Genomic DNA, 17,355 nt, shown 5'->3' on the forward strand with positions numbered 1-17,355 from the left:
AAAAGGTTTATGGAGCACCGGGGGAGGGGCACGTGGAATTGTGTGGGACTGAACTGTGACATTTCTTGGGAAAGGTTTTTAAGGCTTAACAGTCAAAGCCAAAACAATGATTGAAGTGGCTGTGATCAGCGTGTTTCACCGTGAGGCTTATTCAGCTGCTGCCCAACAATGGTGATCAGAGTTCCTTGAGACAGCATTGTGATCCGTTGGTGGGGAAATTCCACATTCCCAGGGCAAAAACCCACTTCACTGGTGACCTCTCACATAGTGATAGTTATTTCCTGTGCCTCGTTGGGATGATTCGCTGAGATTTGAACTAAAGCAGATCGTGAGGAGAACACCGCAAGCACTGTCACCACAGTGGCACTCAGGTGGATACATTTAACATTCATGAGAGTTTTTTTTTGGGTTAGATCGCGTAAATATATAAATGTGTCGTTAAAACCCGCCACCACCCGACACAGCCAACTAGTAAGGGTTGTCACGTAAACAGAACGTGGCCAATTCGTCACTAGTATAGCAACACCGGTGTGTTGGAGAGCCAAGCCACGACATTTACAATCTGAGTACGACGTTTCGCCAGTAATTACAATTAGCTTCATCAGGCGACAGCCAGATTTGTGGAGAAGTCTTAACTGTTTCGTTCCTTATATAGAGGCGTAGATGTGATGACCACGCTTCTGCGCTCTTGCGCAAAGTGGGTTGGGGGGATTACTGAGTTAACGTACATGATGCATGTGCATTATGCGAGCCCTTTGAACTTGTCCTTCCTGTCTATTGTGCGTATTAAAATAGCCGTACCAACGCTGCCCTTTGTAGGCATGCATTTAAATAATGTATTATTTGATGATTTGCTTCCACGCAGCACTAAGGCGGTAGCTATCCGAACGGTTAAAATAATTTTTATTTCTTTCAATTTCGATAGATTCTCTAATTAAATTAGTCTTGGCCAGTAGTAGCTAGTTTTGCACAGAACTTCAACATTATCAAAATCAATTGAGTGTTCTTGTTGGCACACATGTTCTGCTGCTACTGACAGTTGTATTTGGGAGAATTTAATATTTCTCTGATGTTTTTTTAGTCTCGTGCTGATCATTCGTCCTGTTTGCCCAACATAACATTTTCCACACGTGCAGTTAATCCTGTACACACATTCTGTTGTTAGCTTCGTTAATACATCTTTTGTACCAGATATTAATTTCTGTATTTTATGTACCGTGCCAAGAACATTATCTTCTTTTGTCGTATACAATAGGGTCAATGACTTAAGATTACGAAAATCAACAAATACATATTCACACATTTAATAATATCTGGTTATATTTGTTGCGGTCTCTATTCATGTACTTATTGTTAACTGGGCTAAGATCTTCTCGATGTACACAGGAACCAGGTTACATCTTAGGAGGGTGGGAGCGCAGAATTTTAATCCAGGACCTTGGTGCTGCTGGCTCAGTGGTATGGAGTGGGGGCGACAGCCTTAATTTCTTAATGAGCCACCCAGCCACCTCTTGGAGTGAACACTTCTCTTGAACATGCTCAGACCTACACGCGCATGCGTGTGTGCGCATGTACAGCGTGCCTCACCCCCAAGTGAATGAAACGAGCCTTTTATGAAATGGACCTTATCGAGATAAAAGCATTCATCACAATAAACTCCATTCATCAAAGCAACAAGTGGCTCACTGTGACCCTCGCAATTACGAACTCGAGTCACAGCGGGGCCGGTCAAGAACATCTATTTTTGGTCCCATTCACAGAGGCAGTGGAATTCCGGACAAAGGGACAATTCAGAATATGTGCTATGGATTTACTCTCTCCGCTAGATCCATGTTACGCCAGCAAGCCGCCGTTGCGTGAAACATTTCCTTGTCAAATGAGAATGCCACAGTGGATGGCATTAAAGTCGCGCATAGTCTGATGGGAGAGACACCCAATTATTCCTGGCATTCTGAAATCTACGGGCTAGGAGTTTTACTTCTCCATTGAAATGGAATAACCTGTACTTCCTCAGTGGGCCATTAGGCTGGTTTTAGAATTCACTCAGTCTCATTATTGCAGGGTGTATAGAAACCTGGTGTAGCCACCAAGCTAATCAGTGCAAAGTACCCAAGTGTACGTTTCAAACAGGCAGTTTTGCAGTGCTCATCGCCATCGGCAACACCAAGCTGGTGCTGTGAATGACACATGCCGATTGCAGGGGCCATTCTATCCATAGGATGACAACTGTTGGCTGAGTACTACAGATTGGTACCACGGAGTGGTACTCATTGCGATGTTCCTGAACGGATGCTAAGCTGAGTTGACCCTCTGCCAGGATTTGATCGCGCAATTTCTGTTCAGGTTGCAAGCCGAGCGTAAAAAAAAAATATTTTAAAGTTTATTTTAAATGTATGTTAAGGTGAATTATAATAGCCGATATTTGGCCCAAATTGAAAGTGAATACGATCTTGATTTGACGCTTTCGTGACTGCAGGAATTACTCTTTGGTTCTTTCAGTAAAGTCACGTAGAAAGAAAAGAATTTAAATAATAGAATACGACGTTTCGATTGCAACACAAGCAATCGTCATCAGGTAGAAAACAAACCTAGTAAACTTAGAAATACAATGTAATACAATACAGAGAGTTGGCTAGTACAACAATCAGCACCTTACCTGGTTGATTACGTTCTTCCAAAGATTGATAAATTTGAGAGACAAAACACAGACACGGGGACACACAGACAGACACACAAGCAGAGAGAGACAACACAGAGACACATAGAGAGAGACACATAACATAGACACACAGAGACCTCTGTGCCGAGGAAATTAGCATGTCAATGAGAGAGCTGTTTGGAAATCCACCTCATGGCGAAAGAACCAAAGAGGGAAACAATGTTTAATGCCACCACCCTATGCCTAACCACATGGCTATAAAGCTCTATTGCAAGTGCAGCATAGCTCTGGCACTTTGTCGCAGTATAGCCCTGCAGAGTTAAGTGCATTGTTGTGGGCTTGTGAAGTATTGTGGGCTCCTCATGTTGACGCCATGCACCTTACCAATCTTTCACCCGAGCGAGTTTTAACTGACAATTAGGCCTTGGCTCACATACTTTTTTGTAAGTCGGATGGGATGGTCCATAGGCTAGAGACATTGTTAACCAAGGGCAGTCGAGATCCCCTTGTCTGCAACGATGCATGGCAATGGGTCCACGCGCAATATGTTTTTCTGGATAAGAGGCGTTTCCCTCACATTGTTGAGCACGGATAATTTCTGCCACGTGCTCAGAGGCACTAATAGATACTGAGCACTGCCCCCGATTGGCTGTTTGAATTTAGAGAAGCATTGGATGTGATGTCCCTCTCATACTGGTCATGCTCTTGGAGGCAGGCCACTGCCATTGTTCGAACGGATGAGTTTTCAGCCATTGTTGGCCTGAATTCTGGTTTAATTTGATCGCTTCTAGCATGAGAGACAAAGTCCAATTCTAGACTTTGAAATGCGGTTACATTTCTTGCAAGTGCAGTCGTTGTTGCGCGGAGGGTTTAAATCACTTGCCTTATGACTTTCTCTATTCTCAAAGACAAAGATCCCCCATTTAGCCTTAACAGACCCGTTTGGGCAAGTGTTGTTAGCATGCATCTATCAAGCCCAGCACGGAACACAGAGTGGGTGGCCAACACCACACCTGCTCGCCTTTTTATCCCAAAGTGGTGATGTGTACATATTGCACGAGGTACTCATTTGAGGCTGAGTCGACTTAGGGGAGGCCCCTCATTGGTTCAGATAATTGTCACTGGTGTTGGTTGTGAACAGGAATCGAATGTGGGTCGCCGGGTTCATAGCGCAATGTAATCAACATTGAGATGAAGAATCATCATTCAACATTCTTCCAGAATTCGTATAAACTAAAACTAAACTTTTTTTTTAATCATGTGTTACCAGGTAAGGCCCACTGAGTTGTATAGCTCTTTTTCAGAAACGACCTGGCTACAAATAATATCTCAACGAAGCGACTTATCACGTGGAAATTTATCGCAGCCAAATACTTGAAGCACATGTTTCTAAATGCGGAGGGAAAAACTGGACGACCCAGAGAAAAATCCATGTGACCATGGGGAGAATATGCAGCTCCAAATATACAGGCGTCTAAGTTGGGATTGAACCAACGATCTACTGTATACCAGACGAAGCAATTCACATTTCGCCATCACGGCACCCACCGTAGAGACAGAAAGCCCTCCCCTGCATGTCAGGGGATGGTTCCGGAAGATTACAACGCATCACTACTTTCTAGGTACACTGCAGTAGGCCTCTCTGATCCACCACTGCGTGTTCCGTAAACGGTGGCCACCACAGATCAGTCATCTCTAGAGCAAAGAGGCTGAATAAATAGAAAATATATATTTTTAATTATTGTTACTTTCTGTATCCTTAGAAGGAATGCTGAGACCATCGACTTGGCTACAATTACGATTGGTTCAGTCATGGATTACCAGGGGCTGATATTCAAAGACGTGGCCTCATTGCTCTGACGTAGCCAATATGATCTCTCGGGTCCCGGGCTGCCTCTGTTGTGTGCTTATTGATAGGCCGATTGATATCACCCGTGAAAAATAATGAGCGTCAGGCAAAAAAAAACAGACGTTGAAGCTCGCAATTATAAATGTAACGCATCCGTATGCACCCGTACACATGCATCGGCGGGTGAAATGTATTAATATACAATGAAGGTTCCACCGCATATTAACAAGCGAAACCAATCTAATGAATACGCGATGGCGTGATTCGCCGTCTGGGCGTTGTGTGGAGAACCCGAGATCCCTCCTGTGAGGTCAACTCCTCCCGCTGATTTGGCGTGTATTTTTTTTTCTTCTTCCAAGGCCAGTGTTTTCCTGCTGAAACGTGCAGAGGTGGACGCACATCTCTGTTCGCCCGCTATAATCCCCCCCCCCCATGCTGGAAATTCCACATTCTTAAGCCAGAAGCCAGTCTATGTACTGGACAACCACTGTCGGCTTCTCGCAAAGCGATGCTCCCGTTGTTAAGCGAGTTGACCCCCCAACCAGGAGGTCCAGCTGCACTCTGCGGTCACTCGCGGCATGCTCGCTGGGGACTACAGGCCCCGAGGTGAAAACGATGGACTCATTTCGACTGCCATCAGTTAAACAATACTAAAATAAGCAATTAAAAGAGCTGGTAAAAAAAAAGTGATGTTACATAACAGGCCAGCTGGCAATTACGTATTCCGGGGTACGTTTTGTCAAATTGCCATTGTGTTTGATACTTCATAAATATTTTGTCAGGAAACTCAATATTTTTGAACAGTAAAACGAGCAATGGTAATCGTGATCTGGCGGTATTATACAAAATGGACGGCACAATTATCGCGGATATAAAATGTCGCGACATTCCGAGTTTTAACATGCTTAACTTTAGTTGTCCCCGAATACTTTGTAACAGTGATATTCTTTCCGGTTAACAGATTTTTTTTTTTATCTACTGCGAGTGGTGTTACAGGGCTCATTGTGGAGATGCAATGATTCACCTCTCCAGCAATTTCATTGATTGTTGCCAGGACTGCTTTTTGTGTTTGAGTTTGTTGTCCTTCCCCGAACCTCCGATTAGCACAGTTGGCTACATACGGTGAGAAATAAGTGAAACATACATACTTTCAGGGTCATTATGAAATTTAACATTCCGTTATTTTGCAATTCTGGTGAATGCAGCGGCCACTAGTGGCTGCAAGAGTCATTCACCCCTATTATTTTTCAACATACAATATAAATAATCACTTCCGGCCCTTGGTCATTTCACTGCTGGATGAAAGTTTTTCCATACCGTGACGGTCGTCGTGGTTGTTTGACCATACTTCACCACGCTGGCCAGTGCGGGTTGGTCAAAGGGCAGCCCCAGGAACAGTTAAGATATTATTCGTCAAGTGACGTTAGCCGTGGCTGGGAATCGAACTCGGTGGGTTCAAACAGAAGTGGCGTAACCACTACGCCACTTCTCCCCCACATACATGTACATCCTGTTTGTGAATCGACTGCTGGATGAAGACATCCTCATGCTGTGCCGGTCCAGGGGGTTAGTTAAGGATACTTCACCGCGCTGGTCAGTGTGGCTACACTCTGCCCAGCTCGCGAATGGCAGCGCAGTGATAGAACGTGCCTGAGGTGTCTACCGCAAAGATGGAGTGACGAAATTGGTTCGCGTGCAGGCGCTAGATGGGTTGTTGAATCGCAGCACTGTGGTATATGGAGAACAGCTTGCTGGGAGAGGCCTTCATCCAGCCATGGATTGACCATGATCGATGTCGATGATGATGATGACGTTTTCAATAGGCAGCTGTGTGGCTCTGTGGGGTCTTCTTTTACAACATCCTCACCACTGTTCCTTTTCAATAGATACCACTGCCAGTTCATAATTTATCCCATCACATCATTACCATTGCACTCTCTTGTCTCCAGAGAAGTGCACATTCAAGATCCAATGACGTCATGTGCAGCAAGCGACCTTTCTGTGATATATTGCGCTTAGGCTATTACTGCGAGCTTTCCAAAGCGAAAAAAGCCATGAAATTATGTATATTTGTTTGTATTTACTGACAAGTGCTGCTTAATCTTTTGGCTAAAAGGCCACTAAAAAGGTATTTAGACATCTACAGCAGGGATACGGACCTGTTTTGCCCTGATAAGGGCTCCTCAGCAAATCACACCGAGCTACAGACTCGCAAATAAAGCACGTGCGATTCATTGCGAAAATCCCAAATGTTTTTCAATTAAAATCTTAGTTTTTTCGCATAGCCATGCATGACGAGCGAGTTTTTTTTGTTGCGATGAAGGTCAGGAACACGGATGTGTTCTCACCTGGCTTGGATAGAGAACGCACATCGGCGTTGCTTACGCTGGCTCTCTTTGCGTTCAAATGGGACGTGCCTGAAATCCTGAAATGGCGAAGGTGGCTTTTGCGCACGGCACAGAAGGGAAGCTGCTTTATGAATGGAGGAGGGAGAAAAAAAATCGAAGCCAGTTGAGGTTTTTTTTTCTGTTCCCCTCTTCCTACGGTAATGTTATTTATTTATCTTCTCTCTCTCTCTCCTCTCAATCTGCTTGCGTAACGGCTTAGGCAGAGGCCCTTCTTGCGATTTTCATTGACTCCGCGCGCGCACGCGCACTCACAGAATAAGACGCGCGATGATGGAGGCTGCATTTTAATGGCCCCGTCGTCTGGGTCGCCCTTGCCTGTTCCGCTCGTAGCCTCAAGTGCCGCGCGTGTGCTCAGTCGCTCGCTCGCGTGCACGCACACGTGGGTGGCGCTAGAATGAGACGGAGGCTTTTTTCTCTCCCCCCCCCCCCCCCCGTCCTTAACCCATTGCCTGCCTGAATAAGGCCTGCGAGCGAACGCGTTTGATTTAGAACTATATTTCTGTTTGATAATTTTTTCGTCTCGTTCAAATAAAATAACTAATACATCAACCACTGGTACGCCGCATTGCCGGGTGCTTGTCTTGAGCGGAAGTCTGTGACTTAAAATAGCAGTTGGTGGTCGAATAAGCCGATTATCTCTCTGGTGTCAATAAAATAAGTACCAGTTTGACATTAAGTCAACAGTGGCCACCTTTATTGTTTTATATTTATATTGTTTTATTATTTCCCTTCTACGTGACTTTACCGAAAGAACCAAGAATATGAATCCCTGCTGTCACGAAAGCTTTAAATCAAAATTTAGTGGCCACCTTGTAATGAGACTGACCCAAGGCATAGGAATCGGGGAATTTCCACTACTGGCTCAGCGTTTTTCAGAATGTTTTAACGTACCTTCTGGATCCGTTTCTCTCCGTAATATTTGTTTCAACAACAAAATCCAAGAAAAGTGTTTGCTTTTCCGAGTATCCCGTTCACGTCGACTCCCTAACGTGTGTATCTCACACTGAATATATCTCCATTTGAGCAGATCTTTGCGTCCTTTTAAATTTTTGTCCACCCATTATATTTTTATATCCATATCATTCCCTGAAAAATCCCATTCACTCACTGTTTATTAACTGCATAGATAGAACACTGCTGGAGCATATTGCGAGAAATCTGAAGGTTGTGAGTTTAAATCCCAGTTTGCCGCGGTGGCGAGATGTTAATTCTCTCGCCCGGTATACAGGAAGTCGTGGGTTCAATCCTGACCCTGACGCCTGTATATTTGGAGTTTGTATGTTCTCCCCATGGTCGTGTGGATTTTTCTCCTCATCCCCCGTTTTTCCCTCCAAATTTAGACTCGATGTGCATTTTATAGTATTTGGCTGCTGTTAATTTACACATTATTTGAGGTCTGGTCGCTTCTGGAAAAGAGCTAGTGGACCTTACCAGGTAAACTAAAAATAGTTTTTTGTTTAGTTTTAGGTGGTCATCTCGCCCGTGCTTGGTAAAACAAGACATGGATTGTTCAGCAGAGAAAACCACACTGACTCAAGGCTACCAGCAGATGTCATTACTATTCTCCTGCTCAACTGAGCAAAAAAACCAAACTGTTTCTTGTAAGATACTAATTTGTAAGAATAGGTCTTTTTTAAACTCATGGTATTAATAGTGTTACTGTATGATTATAGATTTTATTATATTCGGTCAGGTGATGCGGTGGTCACGGCAATTGGCTGACTTCAGGGTTCGAGATGCGAGTCAGATGCCGGCTTCGTGAGTAGTCAACAGTTTCCATCCCATGGAGACGATCGGGCCCTGCCATGAGAACGTGGAATTTCCATCACAGTCAGGGCCACCATCATAAATGAGTTACTGTCCTGTTGCTCCTTTGAACAAGGGGGGCGTGGTGGGTTAGAGCGAGCGAACAGTTAACATCATTGGGCAGTGTGTGTTGACGATTGTTGGGTTGTTGAACCATCGGCGGCTAGTTTGAGCTTCACTCTGTCTCGTCACCAAGGTGCGGTTCTTTTGTTAAACTATGCACGTGACGTACTCCCGATGTTACGAGCAACTCAGCAAGTTGTATTTTGCGGAGGCTTTTCTTCATTACATTATTGACTTCATCAACTGTCTCCTTCGCCAATATTCATTGATATTTGTTAGAGAGGCTTTGAAAAGCGTTGGTAGCGATGGGAACACGAGGTCATTTTAAAATGATCACTGACATGAAGCTCATTTTAAACAGACCAGTTGTTTAACCTGCATGTAATTCATTTATATTTTGAAAAATATATTAGTGCTGTCACTACAAAACTAATGTAGTTTTTTTTTTATCAGGAGAGAACTCAAGAGACCAAGATGGTCGCAGATGCAAGCGTGACCTGGAGCATTAGTCTGCCAGTAGAGTGCAATGATTACCACGTATAGTTCCCATTGAGTAATTTGCAGTGTAATTTTGGATCAGCCAGTGACACTCCACGTTGTAATGCTTCTATGGCCAGTTAAATAAAACGGTGTCTCGGGTGCGATTTTGACAACGTAATGTTACAGAGGCTTTATGTAAAATCCGCCTTGGTAATTTCACCAATTATAGGACATGTTTGTTGTTTTCCTTTTGTCTTGACCAGGTTTCAGCGAACCTCGACTCCATGCATAAATACCAGGGGCTGCCCTGTGTCCTCCCTACAGTAGCCCTTCACCCTCTATCTACTTCTAACACTTGGGATCGGTCAACTGACCTAACGACGAGCTTCTACGGTCTACCACGCCACTCGGCCTTCTCAATGCCCCCTTTCTCACCCCCTTGTTCTGTCCGTGACCGCACCCGTGCCCCTCTCTTACCACCCACCCTTCGCCACTCCTCGGGACCTCGGGGCAAATCAGGTTTGGCACGGGTGCCACCTGACACCTGCAAAGCCTGACCAATATTCACTATTGACCCCGTTATAATTGTTACGGTTGTCATTGATGTTTGTAGTTAGAGACTGCACAGCCACATGGTCCCAAATATCCTTCAACTTTGTTTGTGTGTGGCCCATTTTGTGGCACGTGTGTGTCTGTGTGCGTGTGTGAAGGAACCGTGAAAAGTAAATGAATTTGTTTAATTGTTGTTCCGTTCTCCGCATCTTCGATTTTCAGCCAAGAAATCGCGCCGCGCCCCCTCCACACCCAAGCGCTCTCTCCTCTGGGGTCTCCTCCCGAGGGTTCTGAGATTCTGTAAGCTCTCTCCGCAATGCCCTCCACTGCAAGCACAATCATTTTCACGAGCATATGCTAAAGGGCAGAGCATGGTTTTGTCGTGCGGTTGAAGCTGATGGAACCCTTTGTGGTGCTAACGCCAGCCGGGAGCAGCGTTATCGGAGGCAGGGTTGGGCGATTCTGCGAAGGATGTCGATTCCATGAGAGACTCAAGCCGCCACTAGGCTAGAAGGTGGCCCATAGCAGTAGAGCAATCTGGCCACCGCCATATATTCATGCTATCCTCTACTTGTGTTATTCTCTTGTATACGTTGTGTGGGTTTTATTCAGGTAGAACAGTCGTCTCACACCAAATAGTCATTGTGGAAGTGGGCAAACATCAAAATACAGGAACATCCGAGGTTTTCCCTTTGATAAATAATTTACTCGGTGAGATAATGCTGATAATAAAAATGCCTTTTTGTCAGTTGCATAAGTAACTTACGACTGCTGTCGAAATGCATGGAACAGCGGTGTGCGTATGCCGCAGTAGTCAGTGTTTTTATGTTGCTGAGATTACACGGGTGTCTCGGCTTAAATCCAACATTGTCACATTGACAGGACCCTTCTACTCGCATGTTCGCTCTGTTTTGTGAGTACAGACCCACGCAGCGTTAGTTGCATGAGAACTATGATAATTTGGTGACACGGCGTCACTCTTGCCCCATTGTGTTGCTACGACCATTGGGAAAGTTGTGCACTGCTGTGGGTGGGTAGCAGCCTCCAGCACAACCAGATGCACAGAGCTTCCTACACCATGTGACGAATCCCCACATTGTGGTGCTCATTGTACCAACCCTGGCCTGGATTTGAACTCATAAACCATTATTTTATGGTGACTAACTGATTGGTAAACTTTTGAGTCTCGGAATTTGTCAGCGACACTTTTGGTAATAATCATTGAATGCATAAGGATGATGTGATTTGGAGCAGAATTGTTGTTGTGATCAGATTCAGAATCTTTATTTAGACTTCTGGGGGAAACCGATGAGCTATGAAGCTCTTTTTCACAGATGTCCAATATGGGCGGTGGGTCAGCAAGTTACAGCAGCAAACAATACAACACAATGATAGGCCGTGCAAAATAGAGAAAATGATAAGCAGGTCACTAAATATAAATAAATAATACATCAATCTAGCTGCAGTAATTACCGCAGTTAGGGAATAGAGATTTGAACGCTGACGAGGGGATGCCTCGTGCGTACGCTGCTCGTGGAAATGATTGTGATGCAGACAGGTCCGCCCACGCCTCCCGTGTTCCGCTAACCAGTTTGCCGTGTCCCTCCCGTGCAGTGCCACTAACACAGTTCAGCACGGCTCTTTTATGCACACACGCAACAGCCACGGCATGCTCCATCCGCAAGTCCTCTATCCCATCCTGTTAAGTAACCCTGAACATTATGGAATAACCGTGCAAGTTGTGGAAGAGAAGGGATTCCTCAGCTCTCTTTGCTCCAGTGGCGTCATCCTCGTCAACTCAATGAGATGCAATTCACAACGACGCGCAACTCAATGCCCGTCCTCCAGAAGCACGTTTGCAGGTGTGTGCGTGTGTGCGTGATAATCCAGGCAAGTTACATTGCCACAAATCTCATTGCCTGTAAAGCCACTGAAAATCAATGCTGTAAAACTCACAAATGCAAAAGTTTCAGGGTATTATCGTACACAGCACATCTCAAACTAAAAGATGCCGCCCGTCGAACGAGCAGGGCATGGCGTGACAATTTTGTCGCCAAAGTATAACGCCTTTCAGCAAAAACGTAGCATTCACTAATGTCTCCTGTGGTTCGTTCACCATGTCTTCTCATCAAAATGAGGATTTTTAATGGAACATAATAACCTGATAGTTGTGTTGGTGTGTCTTTTTGTCTCGTTTTTTAGTGAAGGCGTGATGATGTCGGTACACATGGAGTAATTGCCGCCGTGATGTTTGTAATATTAACCGGCCCACGTGGCCCAGCTGTCGAGCGACCAGCTCGCATGTACAAGGTTGCGAGTTCAAATCCTGGTTGGGGGCGTTGGCTCGGTCCATCATCCCTCTGGGGACAGTAAAACGAGTACCACTTTGTGGGGAAGTCGACAGTGGATGTCCTTTGGAGAGGCTCGCCCCTAACATAGCAAAGCGTAATTTCCAACACTGCCTCTTAAGCTGTCAATAGGACATGAGCACCATTGCCTCAGTGCTGATATATGAGCAGCAGGAATTACTTTCATGTGTTTCAATTGTTTGGTCAGGGTGAGAATTCGGGTCTACGTGTTCGTCGCTTCAACAATTACTCTGTCTATGGTCAAATTTGGACCCGAACTCCGGCATGCACATCCCCGACTGTCGACTAACATCACCGGATTTTTTTAAAGTCCCCTGTGACGCAGGCGGCACGTAGTATTTATGGTTAATTTACCAGCAGTATTCACCAGGGCAGCCACGGGAGTCGAACAGCGAACCACTGCAGCACGCAGCGAACGTGCAACCGTTTGCGTCCACTTCCCCGTTACATTGCAAATGTGAAGAGTGGAGTTTTTCGAAAGCAGAGAAATTTGTGATCCATGGGTCACTGCAAAGCAGCCAGATAACTAACAATTTGTGAAATGCAAGTTATGCTGCCTCACCAGAGCACCGGAAGTCTAAATAAATAGTCATGGAACGTGGCGGCTTCATTGACAAAAGTCATTCATAGCTCTGTTGATGAAGGCTGATTCATAATTAGTTTATTTTGGGTTTTATTGCATAGGTTAAATGTCAGTTTTTTCTATAACTCTTCACCAACTGACAGCCAATCAAATTCTGTAAATATGCTAAATGCTACAACATTGTCAAAATGTTTCTTGCATTTCAACATTCTGGTTTGCTGAAAAACTTAATCATTCGGCATATTTGCGCATTTGGCAGCTTGAATTGATTGTCTGTCGGGTGATCTAACCCAAAAGAAACTAATTATGAATCACATTGGTCATGAAACCTTCGCATACAATTTGTTCAATGCTCTTTCTATGCCAATGTTTTGCAGAGGTATATGTCTCCCAGTTGTTCCCTGTTCAGTGATGAGCAGTGCTCATTTATTGTTGTCTGGCTGTGATTCAGGCCACCCATTTCTGTTAATAACTTGGCCCAATCCAGTGAATCAAAACTGGGTCAGGGTTTTAAAAATATATACGAGTGGGAAACACTGATTGAGAGTCCATGTGGATCCGTGCATTTAATTGCTTTTTATTTTTAATTAAACGTGCTTTCCTGCTGCTTTATTTTATGTCAGGGCAGAGCAATATATATCAATATTTAGATTCATACCATTCAGTGGCAGCACCAAAGACTGAAATGGAAACAACTTTGCGATCCATACTCTTTGGTTCTTTTGGTAAAGTCACGTAGATAGAAAATTAATAGATCACGACGCTTCGATCGCAGCACAAGCAACCGTCTTCAGGTGAGAGAGAGAAAGCTACTGAAACAAGGTCTTATATAGGCCTGAGATAGCCCTGTGCGAAATTCTGAGAGCGGTACCTTGAGGAGTGTTCCAGGGCATGGCTGCCTGGGTTTTTTTTCTTCTTGTTTTTGCATGGCCGTCTTGATGTTTTAACTGTTGTTGCATCCTCTGCGCACACACACAAGTGCATCCTTCCCGGCGGAACTCTGTGCGTGCGGGGTCCACGCGTGTTTGTTTGACACGGTCCCTCGCGTGGTGGCACTGCGGTGCGATGTGGCGAGGTGAGACTTTCCTTCCAAACATGTCAGCTCCTTGTGATGGGCCCCCCAAACGGGGGGGGGGGGGCGGGGGGGGAAGGTGCTGAGAGAGGGTGGGTGGCAAAAGGTCAGGTCGCGTGTCCGTGCGTGCATTCTCGCTGAGGCTTCACTGCGGTTCGTAGCACGGTTAATGCCACAATTTAAGAATTTTTAAATACCTCCCTTCCCAGTCCCCCTCCCCAGTTTCCCACCCCTGCCTTGGTTAGAAAAGGAACCCGTATGATAGACCTTAACTAGCCCCTGTTTGGGGAGAAAGAACTACACAGAGGGCACAACTCCTGGATACACGAGCCTTTTACATAATAATAATGCAATTAATAACGCGCGCAAATTTGCGGACCTAACAGCCGCAATTCAGAGGCGCGGAGCCAAGCTCAGAGTCACTCGAAAGCGTGGTTGTAGAGGTGAGTTTTTAAGTGTCTCTTGAAGGAGACTATTGAGGTAATGCTGCGAATGTGCAGAGGGATTGCATTCCAGACTGTTGGGGCATGCCACCGAGAAGCGGCGCATAGACGTGACTGTCCTGAATCTTGGTATCAAGAGGTGGTCGTGAGTCGCACTGCGAAGGGATCTGCCGTGTGTTGAGCTGCAAGTCGTCAATAATGAAGAGAGGTATGGGGGGCAGGCAGATGTGAAGGCATGGTGGCAGAGGCAGGCGATCTTGTATGTGACCCTGCTGGCAATGGGTAGCCAGTGGAGGGCACGGAGACAGGCAAGTGAGTCAAGACGGGGATGAGTGCGGCCAATGGCAACGCTTGCCAGGTTGTTTTGTAGTCTTTGAAGTTTTTTGAGGTTGCCAGAGGATGACCGGACTAGGACGGAGTTGCGATAATCGAGGCGAGACCCAACTATGCAACATGCCAATGTGGTGGCAGTTTCAGTGGAGATAAGAGAACGTAGGTGTCTGAGAGCCTTCAGGTTAAACTTACATAAACTGATGATATTATTGGTTTGACGATCAAAGGATAAAGTTGAATTTAGGATGACACCAAGGTAGCTGAAGTGATGGGTGAACCTGATGCTGTGACCAAAGATGTGTATATGTGTTGGGAGCGCGGATGAGTTGAGACGGTTGCCTGGTACCTAACATGATGGCCACTGACTTTGACGGATTAAGGGCAAGGTTGTGTGCGGAGAACCACTGTTGCAGGGCAGTGGTGCATTCCGAGAGCCTCTCAAATCCAGACACATTTGTAGAATTGATGGCGGTGAACAGAATAGTGTCGTCCACATATGAATGGTGCTTGACACCGAAGCTTGCGATGAGGCGGCCGATCGGGGAAGTGGAGGCTGTGAACAGCAGGGGACCGAGGACTGAGCCCTGGGGGACACCACATAATGCTTTTGTTTCGGGAGATGTGGACGAGCCCAACCTGACTGAGGATCGCCGATCAGAACGGTACAACAGTATCCACTTGAGTGGTGAGCCACATATACTTTAGTCGGATTTCAGGTGGGAAGTAAGGAGCGAGTGGTTGACGGTGTCAAAGGCTGATGAAATATCCATACTTACAAGAGCAACGATGGAGTCGGAGTTAATAATCATTAAAATGTGATCGAGCACTCTGGTGAGTGCTGTTTCTGTGGAGTAGTTTTGATGGTAAGCTGACTGGAAGGAGCAGTAGTTTGGGGAGGAGGTGATGTGGGGTTTTAACTTGGTGAGGGCGAGTCTTTCGAGGAGTTTAGAGAGGTTCGAGAGATTAGGGATGATGGCCGGAGTTGATTCCCGGCCAGGATTTGGCCGGGAGTCAACTCCTCCGCCATCGCTCCACCTCAGCTGGATTTAAGAACGCCGAGCGTAGATTCCAACGTAATATACTCAACCGCTCGTGCACAAAATTAGATTTGCATCACACTTGACGTGTTTTTTTGTAGCATTATTAACAGCCCTTTCGTAAATGATGCTGCTGGAACACGGTCTCCCCATGCCATGTCTATCCGAGGGGGTTATACGACCATACTTTACCACGCTGGGTCAGTGCAAGTTGGTGAAGGGTCGCCGAGGATTGCGTCAGATTTCACCCGACGCTGATGCCTCGGCCCGGGACTTGGGTTGTTTATTTCTGCGTGCAATGCATAGACGACTGCAGCGCCGCTCCTATAGATGTTTAATAAATGTCACCCCTCGGCAGAATGCCGCGTGTGCGTGCAGAGCGAGCCGTAATAATGGGGAGAGGCAGCGTGCACCTCCAATCCTTCGGGACTCGTGTGGAACAGATGCACTTATGTAACAATTCCATCGTAATGTGTCTATCGGAGGCGTGTTCTAAATATTACGAGGATGGGCTTTCCAGCATACATACGTACGTACATACTCATGCTCGCATATGCATCTTACATCATCTGTGAAGCTGGGTGAGCATCCCATGAGACATAGGTTCTCTTCATCTGGGGGAAACTTTCACTGACCTTGCGTGAGCAAGGGATGTCCTGGTTTGTTTTTTTTTAATGTCGATAGGTCCAATGCCTTGGGCATGAAGATGATGCTTCATAATAATTTCAACGCCGTATTCGCTCCTCGCTGTCAATGAGTGAGAACGACTCCAGAGGCGTGAGGAGGAACCACAGACAAGTGGGAAGGGCAGCCACGCTGTGAATCCATGCTCCCAACGATCATGCGAGCTCTGCTGTCCTCTATATATATATATATGAGGATGTCAGCCAATTAAGAGTTTTTTATATGTGTGTGAGGGGGGCGTATCGTTACACGATCTGCTAGGGTCACTAATGTCCACTGTGCAGCAACAGTGCTCTCTGGTCATTCTTTTCCGTAATTTTTTTGCCAGATTAATGGAAACAAAAGTCGGTCTCCCAGAGCAAATGAGTGCGAGGTGGCACTCGGGCGCTTGGGGCGTTGCTCCCTCCGTATTTGTGGGATTCCCTCGAGCCTTCTTGTGTCCTCGCACATGAAGCCAAACACTTATTGTGGAATCGACCAAACATCCTGATGTAGAACCCTCTTCAGAAACAATTTTGAGACTTGGGGAGGCTTTTCAGGGTACAGGAGCATTATTATTGTTATTCACCTGTATGGAGAGCCAGTATCGTTGTGTTCATGAAAGCTACTGATGTGATGTGAGGTGTCCTGTAGAAAGCAGTACAGCAAGTAGGTTTATGACAAACTGGATTTTTTATTGTTTATCCCCTTCTGTGTCATTTTCTCTGAGCACTCAAGTTCCTTCTACACGTAATATTTGTCTTGAGCAACTGGCCAAACAACACAAGTAGGACTTTCTTGATGATAGCTGCAGACTCATTCCGGCTTTCCTGAGTAAATAAAAGATTACTGTTATCGTTAATAAACTCGAATTTCCTTTCATGAGAGCCAGAACACTTATCCTAAGGCCAAGTCGAGCTCCCCAGCTGTCTCACCATTTCAGTAGCCACCGTGCATCGCTGGCTATGCATCCCCGACTTGAAATCTGTCTAGATGCTGTAGGGCTCTCGTGAGAAAATCGCTGTCGGCGGCGCAGAT

At 45.7% G+C, this 17,355-nt stretch overlaps 1 protein-coding gene across 5 annotated transcripts in view; it reads left to right on the forward strand.

The window, feature by feature from the left end:
- The window catches only part of STK11 (serine/threonine kinase 11), a 101,586-nt gene that overhangs the window by 71,791 nt on the left and 12,440 nt on the right, over window positions 1-17,355 (forward strand). For 3 of the 5 annotated variants that reach the window (XR_009755856.1, XM_061562066.1, XM_061562078.1), the window contains exon 9: window positions 10,040-10,117. The exons of 1 other annotated variant lie outside the window; for it this stretch is intronic. Coding sequence is in view for 3 of the 4 variants with exons in the window: in XM_061562066.1 (XP_061418050.1) it covers window positions 10,040-10,117 (78 nt within the window). In the remaining variant the exon portion in view is untranslated. Of the gene's footprint in view, window positions 1-9,238; window positions 9,860-10,039; window positions 10,118-17,355 lie in introns of those variants that run through there. One more of the 5 variants, XM_061562096.1, reaches the window with a different exon arrangement.

This window comes from Lethenteron reissneri, chromosome 4 (genome assembly GCF_015708825.2).
Source record: "Lethenteron reissneri isolate LAM-NWPU_2019-01 chromosome 4, ASM1570882v1, whole genome shotgun sequence".
Classification (NCBI taxonomy): Eukaryota; Metazoa; Chordata; class Hyperoartia; order Petromyzontiformes; family Petromyzontidae; genus Lethenteron; species Lethenteron reissneri.